Source organism: Drosophila teissieri, chromosome 3R (genome assembly GCF_016746235.2).
Source record: "Drosophila teissieri strain GT53w chromosome 3R, Prin_Dtei_1.1, whole genome shotgun sequence".
Classification (NCBI taxonomy): Eukaryota; Metazoa; Arthropoda; class Insecta; order Diptera; family Drosophilidae; genus Drosophila; species Drosophila teissieri.
In genome coordinates, this window is record NC_053032.1 from 20,038,908 (window position 1) to 20,057,894 (window position 18,987).

General features: G+C 45.7%; 1 protein-coding gene across 1 annotated transcript; it reads left to right on the forward strand.

Annotated features, from left to right (window-relative positions):
* Positions 1 to 17,757: 17,757 nt before the first annotated feature.
* Positions 17,758 to 18,560, forward strand: LOC122621512 (seminase). The gene has a single exon (XM_043799381.1). It carries the CDS (start codon positions 17,758 to 17,760, stop codon positions 18,553 to 18,555), a length of 798 nt encoding a protein of 265 aa, XP_043655316.1. The 3' UTR covers positions 18,556 to 18,560.
* Positions 18,561 to 18,987: the final 427 nt, after the last annotated feature.

The following is an 18,987-nucleotide window of genomic DNA, read 5'->3' on the forward strand; positions in this document are numbered from 1 at the left end:
TCAAGTACTTCCATCCACTCTTAAAGTTTGATGCCACAGCCACAAGGAGACGCCGAACGGAGCACCCTTTGTCCGCCAGTTACACCCGGATGCCCTCGAGCCACTATCACTGGCCGTCGGAAAACCGCAAATTGCACGTTGCCCTGGCCAAGGATATGCCGCAGCAAGTCCTGGCGAATTTTGATGTTTTTGCCAGATTGATGAACATACCCAAAAACAAGGTTTCGAGTGGAAGGAGCCAGAGACGAAGCCGGAGCCGGAGCAGGAGCAGCAGCATGAAAAGGGAGTTGAGGGCCTGGGCAAGGACAAGCCAGAAGGCGTCGCTGGAGGAAAACAGGAACCCAACTCCTGCTTCGATGTTGCTTCATATTGTGTGCCCCCTGTTGAAAAACAAATAACAATAATTATCTTGACAACAATTTCCGGTATTTGTGCTCAAGTCGAGCGCAACAAAAGGCAAAATGAAACTCAACTCAACTTCAGAGACGTGCCAAAGGATCCAAAGGAGCCAGGACGAGCGCTGGAGGGGCACAGGTTTGAATATTCTTGCCGCACCCCTTGATTGCGGTAGAGTGGCAACTGGAAGTGGGAGTGGGTGTGGGAGTGGAAATGGCAGTCGAAATGGGATTCGCAATGGGCCTGGCCATGGGAATGGGCGGTCGCATTGGTGGCATTGTGTGGTTGGGCGACTTGTAATCATTTGATGAGCTGGTACACTCGAAAGCTTCTTAAAGCATATTCATTTAATTTTCTTAGAAATATTGTATTCTAGCCAAGTAAAAATATATGTTTAAGCTAGTTATTAATATGTTGAATAACCAAAGTTTCTTTTTTTGGGAAACCTTAGATGATTTTTCGAGTGCACCCTACTTGGCCTTTTCTCATTACGCAACGGTTTGCTCCTCCGGCCACTTTCCTAGCTTCTCTCACAGAAATTGTGTCAGAAGTGTGGGTCTATTGTATGATTGCTGGTGTTCGATAAGGCAGAGGTTGCAACTGGCTGTCACTCATTTTCACCCAGCCAATCTGGCCCCAAATAAGTAAACAAAGCCAACCACCACCCCAGGAACCTGTCCCAAATCAAAATATTAAATGCTAAGCTGAGCGTGAAATTAAAACATTAATTCCTATATGTATTTAACAGTTGTATTTTGGCATATTTGATGTAGATCCAACAGCTCAGCCGGGCCTTATCGCATTAATGATTCACGAGCATTTACCTTTAAAACATAAGCCTAGACATTTTAAAGTAAAGCATGGTATTATTCATTAATGCATGTATTCACCTGAATGCCCTCTGAATTCCACAACAAAATCCGGCCATGTTTTAATCCTGTACGTCAACTACTTCAGCAGCCACAAAGAAACATTTCCGAGCCATTTCATTCGAACAATTTCTGGTCTTCGAGTTGCAGAGCAGCAGCAGAGCACACACACTCACATATATCGGGCGAAATATTTTAATTTGTATTTATTTTAATGCTCCAACGCCCTTGTGTTACAACCCACTTCAAAAGCGGCAGGATGTTTGCCGCCCCATCCACTCGAGTCCCGTGGCAGATGCTCCTCCTTCTGCTCCTGCTCCTTCTCCTGCGGCTGCTCCTGCTCCTGCGGCTGCTGATGCTGATGCTACTGGGAATTCCTTTGAGCTCATGGTCAAATGATTCTCAGATATTCTTTTAATGCTGCACAAGCGACGCCTTGAGCTATGCACTAACTTTCGGCGGTTAACCTGGGACAAAACACCACCAAACCCAAGCAAATAGCCAAAGGACTCGCACACACAGACACACACACACAAACACACCCACACACTCAGCATAATAAACTTTAATGGGCCTGTTCATAATAATAAAATTTCATTAAACTGCCAGGGAGCAAAGGGAAAAAATCCAGTGAGCAGCAGGGCGCATAGGCAAATTTTCGCTGGCAGGCAAATGAAGACGAGTGGTTAAAAAATGTGGTATTTCGGGTGGGCGTGGCATGTGTGAAATTCACCAGAGAAAAACGTCGAGCCACCTTAACTCCGTTTTTCGGTTCATCTTTGACCCATGCATATGTTGCCCGGAAGGAAGCCAGGAACAATTCAATTACGTTGCAAAATGGCTGCGCCCATGTATTGTGTGTATGTATGAGTGTGCCGAGTGTGTGTGTGTGTGTGGGGTCCTGAGTGTGATGTGTAATAAAGTTTCATTTTATAGACCTGCCAGCACGTCTGGGCAGCTTTTGGTGACGCCAGAGCCGCAGTCGCAGCCGCAGCCTCAAAAGCATAACTCGTGCCCATCAGACTCCTGCCGCTTACCCTCCAATTTTCCCCTTACCCGCTTTTCCAGCTGCAACTGCAACGGCAGCAGCGGCAGCAGCAGCAGAAAATGTGGCCCGAATTTCACAGAAGAAGAAAATTGAAAGCATTACTGTGGCCCGTTGCTATTGTACGGTTTTTGTTTTTGGCCAAAACTGGAATTCTTGTGCCGAAGTTTTGCAATTGTTGTTGCCTTGCAGCTGTCAGAGGAGGCGCACTAAACACTAAATAAAATTTCAGTTCTCAACTGCGTGAGAGCAAACACACACACGCACACACACATATACGCACGCATGTCCTTGGGCGCTCTAACACACACATATGGAAAAGGCCCCCGTGCCCGCTGCGCTACTCTGGCATATTGAACGAAGATTTATTGCAGTGCCAGTGTGTCCAAGTGGAAATAAATCAAATAATTTTCCATGTGGAAAAATTTTCAAGCACAAAAAATCGAGCTGAAAATTAAAATAGGACGAAAAAAGAGCCATTGGCTGAAGACCCAAAAACAGAGAGAGAGTCGCAAAAAATAAAAGAAAGTCAAGTGAGGAAAATTTTGGACAGAGGCGATTGTGTAATTTACTCATTATACAAGAGTACGCCAACCTTATGTGCATTACGTAAGTGTGTGCGAGAGTGCTGCTCATTTTACATACTGCATATGCATGAAAGGACCTTCTGTCGCTGGTCCGCCGTATTTTTATATTAGCACACAGACACCTAAAGGACCTCCTGCCCCCTGCCCCCTGGTCCGCTGGCCGCGCCTAACTGTCATTGTCCAGAAATTAACGAAAATATATACACAAACACACACAGGGAATGGCGAGAGCAGAAATGCAAAAAAAGCGAAAAAAAGATGGAAAAAAAGGCAGGCAAAAGGAAAACGGCGAAAGGCGAAAAAGGAATGGCAAGAAAAGTTTTGCATTTCCTCGTGCTAATGTATGTTAATTACAGGGGGATTTTCCATGCGGAGGATTTGCATTTTAATTTATGCACCGAAAAATTTGCGTTTTGCCAGCCACCCCGGCCAAAGTCGTTAAAAGAGGAAAAGCTGGCCAGAATAAAAAAAAAATAAAAAAAGAAAAGCGGCGAACACTGAACGGCCGGCAAAATAATGGCCAAAATGAGAAGTTACAGTGACGCAATTTGTACACGTCATAGGTGAGAGTGAGTGCATGCATGTGTACGGGCATTGGGGCACTTCATTACCCCGGTGCCAAGTGGACACGCCCCAGCACTGCAGCGGAAATTGCTGGAAATATATTTATTTATAGGCCAAGTACGGACACTTCAACTGCTGCCCCCCAAGTATAGGAGTCTGAAGGCCCCCAGAGCCCCAAGCAATTAAGACGACCACCTGGCGGTTTGCTAATTAGGCCAAGTGCTCGAAAAAAATGCAACCCAACTTGAGAGAAAACGATTTAAATTTAAGCTTAAGTGTTAGAATTTGGGATATATGTACTATACCATCAGATCAATTCTATATATGATTCTAACTCCTTCAAGTTCTAAGGTGTTTTCAGTATCCTGTAAATTTCAAAAATGTTTATTTTTCCTAAAATACTATCCCTCTTTCTCCTTTACAGACGTTTCTCAAATACATTTAGCAGCTTCAAGTGGACTGATTCCAGCCAAGTAGCTTCCATACAAGAGTTCTTGATAAGTCTTAGGAATATCATTGTCCTTGCCCATAAATCCACTCGCTATCGACCTTGAATCAAACCAGCTTCAGCATTTCAAATCGCGCCCGCAAATTGGCTTTGGATCTTGAAATTTAATTATTACGTGCGTCACTCGAAATCGCCCCAATCGGCTCCCGCCCCTCCCACTTGGAAAATTAGTCCTCCTGCTCCCCAAGCACATGGAAGCCCTGCCATAGACTATCGCTGCCCCACGATTCGTGTCTGTTCAGTTAAATTAATACAAAGCCCAAGTACATGCACTAATGCTAAGTAGATACGTATACGCAAACAAGGAGTTTTGGGGGCGGGACAAAGCCTACGCTAAGCTAGGCACTTGGAATGTGTGAGTGTGTGTGGGTGTATGTATGTGTGTGTGGGAGGGCTGAGGAATGAGTGTGCGCTGGTTAAGCGTCTTACTTAAGTATTTATGTATTTACATTGCGAATATTTAATGGAGATATGCGCTGGATTACAACTACTACTTGTTGATGAGCGCAGGGGCTGCCGAGTAGGGATGTGTAGGGATGTGTGAAAAAATGGCACGCTCGGAGGTAACCAAAAGAGAATACTTAAGCAATCAACAACAGCCACTAGAGCAGAGCTCAGTGTTTTATTTCACTTTAATAAATATTGCATAACGACTAGATTGGGGCAAGCGGGATGTGAAATGTGGAAATGTGGGACAGGCAGGCAGGCACAGAACATCTAATAAGCTAAAAGCGAGCGTCAAAGCAAATGGCAAGCATAATATTCCAATGGCTGCTCCCCATTGGCCTAAGGCTGAAATTATTCAAGCGTTTCTTTAATGGAGACTCGCCCCAGCGGAAATGCCCCCTGCCCCCCATCATCCTTCGTCCTGCGTCCTGCGTTCATCGTCCTGCGGCCCTTGGCCCTTGTGTCTGCGTTTCTGGCTGACTTTCAGCTGGAAACTATTTAAAAAAGCAATTTTTTAGTTAATTAAACGACAAAGACAAGCAAAAGGCAAACAATTTCCCCTCGCACATTGCACCATTTGGCTTTGCCACTGCCCCCAGCGCTTTTCCCCCACGCAGACAATTGGACGCAGGGACAGGACCTCGAGCTGCATCGGCAGTTAGTCTCTAAAGTTTCCACACCAGTCATTTCTTTTGTCCGAAATTCAAAAATCGTTGAAATTCAGATCTTTCTATAGTATATAGTACATACATATGTATGTACAATCAGATTGGCATGTAGGCTCCTGCTGCGATCCTTATGACTGCCACAAAGTTGCAGCGGCATAAAGAAACCCATCCGCTGCAATCAATTTTAATGGTTTTTAATGAGCAATTGCCTGCAATTGCAATCAAGGCCTAAAGGTCCTTGCAGAAAACAGAGAGAAAAATACGGAACCATTATTCTTTCCATAAAAACATGTTAGCCATTGAATTACTGTTTAAGTCATGAACTTACCTACTTCCAATTAAGAACCCCTACTTGCATATGGTAAATTTTAAGTTGGACTCACACCTGCGGCGCTGCAAGATTGCAAATTATTTTTCACAGTACTCTTTATCTGCCGGAACCACACACTACTCGTGCGCTAATGATGCCCAGCAACAATTGCCGGGAAATGCAAATAAGTCGGGGTCCTGTCGCACACAAATTACTGGTCAGTGGAGAGCCCGTGGAGAATGGTAAATGAAGAGTGGCCAGTGGCCAGTGAGCAGTGGCCAGTGACCGGTGGCCACTGAAATGCGCAACTTTGTAAGCCATTTTTGCCATTTCCCAGCTATTTGTCGCATTTCGCTTAGCCATTTATTTATTTGCACTCATTTAAAGTGTAAACTGCATTGTTTTTTATCCACAACCCCCTGTTGTTTCCATCATTGTTATTAAGAACGGCGTAATCATAGCCGTTGGCTCCGCTCTGCTCCTCTTGCTGCCCTTCTATTTATATTTTTTTTTTGTTTTTTTGGCTGTATCCCCCGATGGCTGGTATGCTCTAATTAAGTGCATTTACTCTAATGAGCAAAAATGGCACCAGCAGCACCAGTAGCAGGAGCAGCAGCAAAAGTAGCTCCAGCTCCAGATGCAGTGGCGAAAAACTGTCACAGCTCCGTGAACGAGGGAAACCGTGCGTGAAAACTGCCCTCCAGCTGGCGAATGGGGTAGCTTTTGTGGTCTCGGTGCTGTTTTCTCGGAGGTCGACCTCATTTAAGGGCCAAGAACTCGAAACCTTTTAGCCAAGCAGCGGCAATGGGCAAGTGCTTGGCCCATTCCCCGCCCGGTTTTCGCTGCACTTTCAAGCATTTGTCTATGCAAAATTTTGTGACGCTCATTAGTGCAATTTGCATGCATAACGGCAAATATGGCCAACAGCCAGATGAAGCCTCCGGCCTGTCCAGATTTCCAGCTGTCCGTCTATATAACTGGCAAGCCCATCTATTATATCCACAACAAATACACAGATGCAGCTACACTGTGGAAAACTAGTCCAATTTAATGACATTATTCTGCGATCTTCAGTAATGCAACAATTGTTTCTTAAGACCTTAGAATACATATCATAAATAGACAAATTTGATTAGCTGTAAATTGAACTGCTACTTTGTAGCACTGCTTTCCATATCACAGTGTAAATATCCGCAGGCAGTTGAGGAGCAGAGTGCCTCGATGCGATGTCCGTTTCCACATTCATCAAATTCAGAGACAGAACAGAGGCATTTGCTTCGTTCATTTTCGAATTCAAATATGTAGACTACAAATTTTTGTATTTGCCCAGCTCATGTGTGTGTCTGTGAGTGTTGTTGGTGCCATTTCGGTTAAAAGAGGAGAGGATAGCTCCAGCCCGATTTGGATTCGGATTCTGATACAGATTCAGCGACACTAAGTAAACAGCAGCGCAGCTGTGCCAAAGGATAACAGCACTCGTCGGCTGGCAGGCTCGAAAAATATGCAAATGTCAGCCAACAGACCCCCTAAAAACTGGACAATCCACATCGATATATGCCCCATTGTATCCCATCAGCAGAACAGCAGCACAGCAGACCCTCGATCTGTGCGAACGGCCATCACATGCAGATAACACACACACAACAAAACAATCCGAATTAGTAGAAAGCAAAACAAGGCATTGCAAAAAAGATTTGGCCAAAAGTGCGGCACGGGGCACGAGGCACGCAGCACTTGGCTAAAAACCAAATTCATTTTCAATTAAGAATTTTTCGGCATATCGACAGAAAATGTCCTATGCCTCCTAATGCCCGGCAATGGAAAAACATTTGAAATGCTAACTAAATTACGCCAACTTCGCACATACATTTGGGCATGTCTGTGCATATTTAGTTTTTCGCAATTTACAGTGGCTGCCACTGCCACTCGCCGTCCATATGTATTAGTGCTTGTATCTGTGTGCGTGTGTGTGTGTTTGGGGTGTCAGAATGTGGTCAAAATGCCAATTGCAAAACAATTGCATTTTGGTTACTTTGCTGTTGAGCCCGGAATTTCGATGGCAGCCACCTAACAAACACAGCGACTGCTTCCGTTGACACCATCCAAAGATAAAGGGAGTGTGAGGAGCACTGAAAGAAAGAAATACAATAACTTTATTAAGTTTTCGGATAATTTATTACAAATTCAAAAAGAACAAGAGAGAACGCTATAGTCGAGTTCCCCGACTATCTGATACCCGTTACTCAGCTACTGAAAGTGCGAAGGAGAGTTTTTGGCGGTTTGTGGGCGTTAGAGTGGGCGTGGCAAAAAGTTTTTTGGGAAATCGATAAAAATTTACAAGACTAATACAAAAATGAAAAAATATCAAAACATTTTTCAAAAGTGTGGGCGTGGCAGTTTTTGGCAGTTTGTGGGTTATAGTGGGCGTGGCAAAAAGTTTTTTAGCAAATCGATAGAAATTTACAAGACTAATACAAAAATGAAAAAATATCAAAACTTTTTTCAAAAGTGTGAACGTGGCAGTTTTAGGCGGTTTGTGGGCGAATTCCTGGGGAAATCAGGCAGGAATTCCTGGAGAATTCATGGAGGAATTCCTGGGGAATTCAGGGAGGAATACCTGGGGAATTCAGGGAGGAATGCCTGGGGAATTCATGTAGGAATTCCTGGGGAATTCATGCAGGAATTCCTGGGGAAATCAGGCAGGAATTCCTGGGGAATTCAGGGAAAAATTCCTAGGAAATTCAGGGAGGAATTCCTGGGGAATTCAGCCAGGAATTCCTGGGGAATTCAGCCAGGAATTCCTGGGGAATTCAGGCAGGAATTCCTGGGGAATTCAGGCAGGAATTCCTGGGGAATTCAGGCAGGAATTCCTGGGGAATTCAGGCAGGAATTCCTGGGGAATTCAGGCAGGAAATCCTGGGGAAATCAGGCAGGAATTCAGGGGGGAATTCCTGGGGAATTCATGCAGGAATTCCTGGGGAAATCAGGCAGGAATTCCTAGGGAATTCAGGGAGGAATTCCTGGGGAATTCAGGCAAGAATTCCTGGGGAATTCAGGGAGGAATTCCTGGGGAATTCAGGCAGGAATTCCTGGGGAATTCAGGCAGGAATTCCTGGGAAAATCATTCAGGAATTCCTGGGGAATTCAGGGAGGAATTCCTGGGGAATTCAGGGAGGAATTCCTGGGGAATTCAGGCAGGAATTCCTGGGGAATTCAGCCAGGAATTCCTGGGGAATTCAGGGAGGAATTCCTGGGGAATTCAGCCAGGAATTCCTGGGGGAATTCCTGGGGAATTCAGGCAGGAATTCCTGGGGAATTCAGGCAGGAATTCCTGGGGAATTCAGGCAGGAATTCCTGGGGAATTCAGGAAGGAATTCCTGGGGAATTCAGGGAGGAATTCCTGGGGAATTCATGCAGGAATACCTGGGGAAATCAGGCAGGAATTCCTGGTTAAATCAGGCAGGAATTCCTGGGGAATTCAGGCAGGAATTCCTGGGGAATTCAGCCAGGTATTCCTGGGGAATTCAGGGAGGAATTCTTGGGGAATTCAGGCAGGAATTCCTGGGGAATTCAGGCAGGAATTCCTGGGGAAATCATTCAGGAATTCCTGGGGAATTCAGGGAGGAATTCCTGGGGAATTCAGAGAGGAATTCCTGGGGAATTCAGGCAGGAATTCCTGGGGAATTCAGGCAGGAATTCCTGGGGAATTCAGGCAGGAATTCCTGGGGAATTCAGGGAGGAATTCCTGGGGAATTCAGGCAGGAATTCCTGGGGAATTCAGGCAGGAATTCCTGGGGAATTCAGCCAGGAATTCCTGGGGAATTCAGGGGTGAATTCCTGGGGAATTCAGGGGGGAATTCCTGGGGAATTCAGGGGGGAATTCCTGGGGAATTCAGGCAGGAATTCCTGGGGAATTCAGGCAGGAATTCCTGGGGAATTCAGGCAGGAATTCCTGGGGAATTCAGGGAGGAATTCCTGGGGAATTCAGGGAGGAATTCCTGGGGAATTCATGCAGGAATTCCTGGGGAAATCAGGCAGGAATTCCTGGGGAAATCAGGCAGGAATTCCTGGGGAATTCAGGGAGGAATTCCTGGGGAATTCAGGCAGGAATTCCTGGGGAATTCAGGCAGGAATTCCTGGGGAATTCAGCCAGGTATTCCTGGGGAATTCAGGGAGGAATTCTTGGGGAATTCAGGCAGGAATTCCTGGGGAATTCAGGCAGGAATTCCTGGGGAAATCATTCAGGAATTCCTGGGGAATTCAGGGAGGAATTCCTGGGGAATTCAGAGAGGAATTCCTGGGGAATTCAGGCAGGAATTCCTGGGGAATTCAGGCAGGAATTCCTGGGGAAATCATTCAGGAATTCCTGGGGAATTCAGGGAGGAATTCCTGGGGAATTCAGAGAGGAATTCCTGGGGAATTCAGGCAGGAATTCCTGGGGAATTCAGGGAGGAATTCCTGGGGAATTCAAAGAGGAATTCCTGGGGAATTCAGGGAGGAATTCCTGGGGAATTCAGCCAGGAAGTCCTGGGGAATTCAGGCAGGAATTCCTGGGGAATTCAGGCAGGAATTCCTGGGGAAATCATTTAGGAATTCCTGAGGAATTCAGGGAGGAATTCCTGGGGAATTCAAAGAGGAATTCCTGGGGAATTCAGGGAGGAATTCCTGGGGAATTCAGCCAGGAATTCCTGGGGAATTCAGGGGGGAATTCCTGGGGAATTCAGGCAGGAATTCCTGTGGAATTCAGCCAGGAATTCCTGGGGAATTCAGGCAGGAATTCCTGGGGAATTCAGGGAGGAATTCCTGGGGAATTCAGGGAAGAATTCCTGGGGAATTCAGGCAGGAATTCCTGGGGAATTCAGCCAGGAATTCCTGGGGAATTCAGGGGGGAATTCCTGGGGAATTCAGGGGGAATTCCTGGGGAATTCAGGCAGGAATTCCTGGGGAATTCAGGGGGAATTCCTGGGGAATTCAGGAAGGAATTCCTGGGGAATTCAGGGAGGAATTCCTGGGGAATTCAGGGAGGAATTCCTGGGGAATTCAGGGAGGAATTCCTGGGGAATTCATGCAGGAATTCCTGGGGAAATCAGGCAGGAATTCCTGGGGAAATCAGGCAGGAATTCCTGGGGAATTCAGGGAGGAATTCCTGGGGAATTCAGGCAGGAATTCCTGGGGAATTCAGGCAAGAATTCCTGGGGAATTCAGCCAGGTATTCCTGGGGAATTCAGGGAGGAATTCTTGGGGAATTCAGGCAGGAATTCCTGGGGAATTCAGGCAGGAATTCCTGGGGAAATCATTCAGGAATTCCTGGGGAATTCAGGGAGGAATTCCTGGGGAATTCAGAGAGGAATTCCTGGGGAATTCAGGCACGAATTCCTGGGGAATTCAGGCAGGAATTCCTGGGGAATTCAGGCAGGAATTCCTGGGGAATTCAGGCAGGAATTCCTGGGGAATTCAGGCAGGAATTCCTGGGGAATTCAGCCAGGAATTCCTGGGGAATTCAGGCAGGAATTCCTGGGGAATTCAGGGAGGAATTCAGGCAGGAATTCCTGGGAAAATCATTCAGGAATTCCTGGGGAATTCAGGGAGGAATTCCTGGGGAATTCAGGGAGGAATTCCTGGGGAATTCAGGCAGGAATTCCTGGGGAATTCAGCCAGGAATTCCTGGGGAATTCAGGGAGGAATTCCTGGGGAATTCAGCCAGGAATTCCTGGGGGAATTCCTGGGGAATTCAGGCAGGAATTCCTGGGGAATTCAGCCAGGAATTCCTGGGGAATTCAGGCAGGAATTCCTGGGGAATTCAGGAAGGAATTCCTGGGGAATTCAGGGAGGAATTCCTGGGGAATTCATGCAGGAATACCTGGGGAAATCAGGCAGGAATTCCTGGTTAAATCAGGCAGGAATTCCTGGGGAATTCAGGGAGGAATTCCTGGGGAATTCAGGGAGGAATTCCTGGGGAATTCAGGCAGGAATTCCTGGGGAATTCAGCCAGGTATTCCTGGGGAATTCAGGGAGGAATTCTTGGGGAATTCAGGCAGGAATTCCTGGGGAATTCAGGCAGGAATTCCTGGGGAAATCATTCAGGAATTCCTGGGGAATTCAGGGAGGAATTCCTGGGGAATTCAGAGAGGAATTCCTGGGGAATTCAGGCAGGAATTCCTGGGGAATTCAGGCAGGAATTCCTGGGGAATTCAGGCAGGAATTCCTGGGGAATTCAGGGAGGAATTCCTGGGGAATTCAGGCAGGAATTCCTGGGGAATTCAGACAGGAATTCCTGGGGAATTCAGCCAGGAATTCCTGGGGAATTCAGGGAGGAATTCCTGGGGAATTCATGCTGGAATTCAGGGAGGAATTCCTGGGGAATTCATGAAGGAATTCCTGGGGAATTCAGGCAGGAATTCCTGGGGAATTCAGGCAGGAATTCCTGGGGAATTCAGGGAGGAATTCCTGGGGAATTCAGGGAGGAATTCCTGGGGAATTCATGCAGGAATTCCTGGGGAATTCAGGGAGGAATTCCTGGGGAATTCAGGGAGGAATTCCTGGGGAATTCAGGGAGGAATTCCTGGGGAATTCAGGCAGGAATTCCTGGGGAATTCAGGCAGGAATTCCTGGGGAATTCAGCCAGGTATTCCTGGGGAATTCAGGGAGGAATTCTTGGGGAATTCAGGCAGGAATTCCTGGGGAATTCAGGCAGGAATTCCTGGGGAAATCATTCAGGAATTCCTGGGGAATTCAGGGAGGAATTCCTGGGGAATTCAGAGAGGAATTCCTGGGGAATTCAGGCAGGAATTCCTGGGGAATTCAGGCAGGAATTCCTGGGGAAATCATTCAGGAATTCCTGGGGAATTCAGGGAGGAATTCCTGGGGAATTCAGAGAGGAATTCCTGGGGAATTCAGGCAGGAATTCCTGGGGAATTCAGGGAGGAATTCCTGGGGAATTCAGGGAGGAATTCCTGGGGAATTCAAAGAGGAATTCCTGGGGAATTCAGGGAGGAATTCCTGGGGAATTCAGCCAGGAAGTCCTGGGGAATTCAGGCAGGAATTCCTGGGGAATTCAGGCAGGAATTCCTGGGGAAATCATTTAGGAATTCCTGAGGAATTCAGGGAGGAATTCCTGGGGAATTCAAAGAGGAATTCCTGGGGAATTCAGGGAGGAATTCCTGGGGAATTCAGCCAGGAATTCCTGGGGAATTCAGGGGGGAATTCCTGGGGAATTCAGGCAGGAATTCCTGGGGAATTCAGCCAGGAAGTCCTGGGGAATTCAGGCAGGAATTCCTGGGGAATTCAGGCAGGAATTCCTGGGGAAATCATTTAGGAATTCCTGAGGAATTCAGGGAGGAATTCCTGGGGAATTCAAAGAGGAATTCCTGGGGAATTCAGGGAGGAATTCCTGGGGAATTCAGCCAGGAATTCCTGGGGAATTCAGGGGGGAATTCCTGGGGAATTCAGGCAGGAATTCCTGTGGAATTCAGCCAGGAATTCCTGGAGAATTCAGGCAGGAATTCCTGGGGAATTCAGGGAGGAATTCCTGGGGAATTCAAAGAGGAATTCCTGAAGAATTCAGGGAGGAATTCCTGGGGAATTCAGCCAGGAAGTCCTGGGGAATTCAGGCAGGAATTCCTGGGGAATTCAGGCAGGAATTCCTGGGGAAATCATTTAGGAATTCCTGAGGAATTCAGGGAGGAATTCCTGGGGAATTCAAAGAGGAATTCCTGGGGAATTCAGGGAGGAATTCCTGGGGAATTCAGCCAGGAATTCCTGGGGAATTCAGGGGGGAATTCCTGGGGAATTCAGGCAGGAATTCCTGTGGAATTCAGCCAGGAATTCCTGGGGAATTCAGGCAGGAATTCCTGGGGAATTCAGGGAGGAATTCCTGGGGAATTCAGGGAAGAATTCCTGGGGAATTCAGGCAGGAATTCCTGGGGAATTCAGCCAGGAATTCCTGGGGAATTCAGGGGGGAATTCCTGGGGAATTCAGGGGGGAATTCCTGGGGAATTCAGGCAGGAATTCCTGGGGAATTCAGGGGGGAATTCCTGGGGAATTCAGGAAGGAATTCCTGGGGAATTCAGGGAGGAATTCCTGGGGAATTCAGGGAGGAATTCCTGGGGAATTCAGGGAGGAATTCCTGGGGAATTCATGCAGGAATTCCTGGGGAAATCAGGCAGGAATTCCTGGGGAAATCAGGCAGGAATTCCTGGGGAATTCAGGGAGGAATTCCTGGGGAATTCAGGCAGGAATTCCTGGGGAATTCAGGCAGGAATTCCTGGGGAATTCAGCCAGGTATTCCTGGGGAATTCAGGGAGGAATTCTTGGGGAATTCAGGCAGGAATTCCTGGGGAATTCAGGCAGGAATTCCTGGGGAAATCATTCAGGAATTCCTGGGGAATTCAGGGAGGAATTCCTGGGGAATTCAGAGAGGAATTCCTGGGGAATTCAGGCACGAATTCCTGGGGAATTCAGGCAGGAATTCCTGGGGAATTCAGGCAGGAATTCCTGGGGAATTCAGGCAGGAATTCCTGGGGAATTCAGCCAGGAATTCCTGGGGAATTCAGGCAGGAATTCCTGGGGAATTCAGGGAGGAATTCCTGGGGAATTCAGGGAGGAATTCCTGGGGAATTCAGGCAGGAATTCCTGGGGAATTCAGGCAGGAATTCCTGGGGAATTCAGGGAGGAATTCCCGGGGAATTCAAAGAGGAATTCCTGGGGAATTCAGGGAGGAATTCCTGGGGAATTCAGCCAGGAAGTCCTGGGGAATTCAGGCAGGAATTCCTGGGGAATTCAGGCAGGAATTCCTGGAGAATTCAGGCAGGAATTCCTGGGGAATTCAGGGAGGAATTCCTGGGGAATTCAGGGAAGAATTCCTGGGGAATTCAGCCAGGAATTCCTGGGGAAATCATTCAGGAATTCCTGGGGAATTCAAGGAAGAATTCCTGGGGAGTTCAGGCAGGAATTCCTGGGGAATTCAGGCAGTAATTCCTGGGGAATTCAGCCAGGAATTCCTGGGGAAATCATTCAGGAATTCCTGGGGAATTCAGGGAGGAATTCCTGGGGAATTCAGGCAGGAATTCCTGGGGAATTCAGCCAGGAATTCATGGAGAATTCAGGCAGGAATTCATAGGGAATTCAGGCAGGAATTCCTGGGGAATTCAGCCAGGAATTCCTGGGGAATTCAGGGAGGAATTCCTGGGGAATTCAGGGAGGAATTCCTGGGGAATTCAGGCAGGAATTCCTGGGGAATTCAGCCAGGAATTCCTGGGGAATTCAGGGAGGAATTCCTGGGGAATTCAGGGAGGAATTCCTGGGGAATTCAGGCAGGAATTCCTGGGGAATTCAGCCAGGAATTCCTGGGGAATTCAGGCAGTAATTCCTGGGGAAATCATTCAGGAATTCCTGGGGAATTCAGGGAGGAATTCCTGGGGAATTCAGGCAGGAATTCCTGGGGAATTCAGCCAGGAATTCCTGGGGAATTCAGGCAGGAATTCCTGGGGAATTCAGCCAGGAATTCATGGAGAATTCAGGCAGGAATTCATAGGGAATTCAGGCAGGAATTCCTGGGGAATTCTGGGAGGAATTCCTGGGGAATTCAGAGAGGAATTCCTGGGGAATTCAGGGAGGAATTCCTGGGGAATTCAGGGAGGAATTCCTGGGGAATTCAGGGAGGAATTCCTGGGGAATTCAGGCAGGAATTCCTGGGGAATTCAGGTAGGAATTCCTGGGGAATTCAGGTAGGAATTCCTGGGGAATTCAAAGAGGAATTCCTTGGGAATTCAGGGAGGAATTCCTGGGGAATTCAGGGAGGAATTCCTGGGGAATTCAGAATATATAGAATATATATACTTTATATGGTCGGAAACGCTTCCTTCTGCCTGTTACATACTTTTCAACGAATCTAGTATACCCTTTTACTCTACGAGTAACGGGTATAAAAACCAACTAGTTGGACAAATAGAAGCAATGAAATTATAATAAGAAAAATTATTATAAATAAACCTAAATACCTAATTTTTTACAATTTCTAAAATATTAGAAATTTTGTTAGTACTTTTTCTTTGTGCACACACATCTAGACACATCCAGTGACAATTAAACTTTAGATTTTAGGTTAAAAGCAAAATATTGTAGCCGACATGCTGGCCATCCTTTCCACTTCTCCAGCTGCATTGCGGTGCGGCGTGAAAATTCAACTGGATTTTCTTTGTCTCCCACTCCGCCTTTTGATGCGATTCTAAAAATTGTTAGACGACAACCAGTTCCGTCATATTCACACACACACACACACACACTCACCCGGACAGAGCCTGAAAAACCGAAAAAGCAATTAAATTGTACACTCGGCACTGGCAGCAGGCAAAAGCTAAGCAAATCAACAACAACTATTACCAAATCCGTCGACAAAAGACACCAAAGGCACATCATACAACAATATTATAACATTCGCCATTCGGCCAAAAATACATCAACTACACACACACACACACACCCACACACAGACACACACCCACACAGACACACACCCACACACACACTGGCACTCACACAAAATGGCAAAGTTTTTTATTTGCTGCGACGCTGGTGTGTGTGACAGTTTGATATGCAAATACGTTTAATTTCGAAAACTAAACTAATAAAAGCTCCGCTGCAATGGCCTTTCTGCAACTGAATATGTCTTCCTTTTTTTACGATGCCCACAAAAAACGCTGTAAAAACATAAACAAATGCGTTTTTTCCAAACTAATGCAACTAATGCTTATGGCAAAAAATTACTTTTTGTTTTTCGTTGCTCAAATCGACTTTTAGGTGCTTAATGGCATAAAAAATGAATGATACAAAAAATTTATTTCATACAGTTTTATGGCCATAATATTTACTAATTCAATTGCTATATTATCCAGAATTTTTTTCTGCAAATTACGAAACATAAATTTTTATACAGACATAAAAATTATTTTAAAAAAATTATATAATGCTTGACTTGATTTATTTGTGTTGAAAATTTTAATTAGTTTGAAGTCGGGTAAATAAATTTTAATTACAAACATCGACAGATTAATTATATATTTTTTGGAACTAATTATAAACCCTTTCTGCTTCAATTAACTGAATTTAGATATGTATAACCATTTGATTCCTGCTGAATCCCTTTGAAGCAGCCAATTCATTAGAAAAACTGGATTCATTTCAATAGCATCACGGCACCATCCACAAAAAGGACAACCGAAATCATAAATCAATTTATGGAGCCTGCTCCAACAGGCGACAACGATGAGTTCGCAGGACGAAAATGTTAGAAAATTGCCACCCAGTGATGCGCCGAATATTTCAATACCCACTGATGGATATCTAGATACGTAAACTACATGCCAAACGGACGTGATTCGTAGAGTCACGCGGGTCCTATGAACACTGAGTCGAATGCATGGAGTCTCTCTATCCGGCCGTTAAAATCGGCAACAAAAGAAGTAGCACATCTCAACGTTTTGAATTTGTAAAGGGATATTTTTCACATTATAATAAGAAATGAGGCTGAAGACGCGCCTCGCATTTCGTGCTCTAGAAACTCGAAAAAAGAAATCCCCCTCTATCTCACTCCAGTTGCCGGCTTCCTTTAAAATGCAGAACAGCTGAAAAATCATATAAACACAAATAATAAAATCGACAATTTGGCAAGAGCCGCACGCACACACGCACAGTAATACATGCATATTTACGTGTGTGCGTGTGAGCCTGCAATGAGCACATAACCGCAAATGTACTGCCAACAAAACGTGCCGCGATTTCACAAAAAGACCAATGGGAATTCTCAGAGCAAAATGGGTTAAAGTTCCCACTCACACAGAGAACTTTTCGCGTAATCGACTCGACGTCGCCGCTGTCACGGCCAAAATCCCATTGGCCAGCGAAACTTCTTTATGGTAAGAAGGCATTCCAGCTTAACTCAATCCAAAATTATTTTTCCTTGAATTTTGCTGATTTTTTATCAGTTCGGCATGGAACGTGGACTATTTATATGGTTTTATTAAAGAGCACTTAAGATTTTTGCAGCGTAAAGCTAATCTTACATCTATACCCTTTCCTTTTCAAACATCAAAATGTATCTAAGTATTTTTTAGAAATTTTTTATATTATTTTAAAGTATTCAGAATGCATTAATTAATAATTTTAAGCGAGAAATCAAATGTTAAGCATTCCTTATTTAATTTCTTAGTATTTAGATCTTAAATAAACATATTGCGATTTACCTTAAAAAATACAGAATATTTTTGTTAGTCACTGTATGCTTTTTCCCAAGGAACGAATCGATTTCAAGCTATTCAAACAAACTGTTTTGAGAATGTAAGCCCATCATTTTCTCTTGAAAAACCATGGCATCAGGTTGGGCGCTCGTTCGGCTGCTGATTATTCTAATCTCCGTCAGAACAGAAGCTCGACATAAAGGCCACCAGCCTGCCAGGATCCAGCCCAGGATCTATAATGGCATACTAACGACTGTACAATCGCTTGGAGGAGTGGGCATTCAGCTCTTCAACAAGAGAAAACTCGTCTGCACTGCAACACTACTCACATCGCGACACATCCTTTCGGCAGCCCATTGTTTCGAGGACGCGAGGCAGTCTGACTTCCACGTGATCGGTGGAATGTCGGATGAGTTTAGACGGCACGACACCCACGTTAAGAGGAACAAACTTATAAAGTTGCGAATTCATCCGAACTTTGCGAAAGAGAGATTCATCGCGGATATCGCGGTGGCCAAGATCAAGTATCCCCTGAAGAACCAGAACGTTGGCTATGCCCAGATCTGTCGATCGCTGCTGCGTCCAAAGGATAAACTCATTGCAGCCGGTTGGGGATTCGAAGGCGGCATCTGGGATGAGCTCAAAAGGAAATCTTTCCGCTCGATGACAGTGGGTTATGTAAGCAAATTGGCTTGCGAGAAGCAGCTAGGTCGCAAGATGCCACCCAATGTTCTCTGTGCCGGTGCCTACAACCACCAGACTCTCTGCTTCGGCGACTCCGGCGGACCTCTTCTGTTGGGGCGGCAAGTTTGTGGCGTCAACACGTGGACTTTCAAGTGCGGCAACAACCAAAAGCCGGACGTGTACATGAGTGTGCGATACTATGCTGATTTTATTAAAAGAACTATTAAAGAAATGGGCTATTGAAGAAATCGATTCGATTCAACTTTCTTTCATCTCGCCAGCTAAATATGTCTCTGGAGTCTGTATGCTTAATCTCAACTTTCTAGCTTTTGTAGTTCCTGAGATCTCAGCGTTCATACGGACGGACAGACGGACGGACAGACGGATGGACAGACGGACATGGCCAGATCGACTCGGCTATTGATCCTGATCAAGAATATATATACTTTATATATACTTTACTACGCTTCCTGCCTGTTACATACTTTTCAACGAATCTAGCATACCCTTTTACTCGGGTAACGGGTATAAACATGATCACCATCAACTAGAATTATATGAGTGAGACTCCACAGACTTCATATCATACCATTTCAGCTGTTTAGTCTACTGTCAATCGTATGTAGCTGATAACCTAGATGTTTCTGTTCACAATGACAAACTAAACCGCTTCCA

Excerpts from the sequence above, each read along its gene's own strand:
- LOC122621512 (XM_043799381.1), top strand. The coding sequence starts at position 17,758 with ATGGCATCAGGTTGGGCGCTCGTTCGGCTGCTGATTATTCTAATCTCC.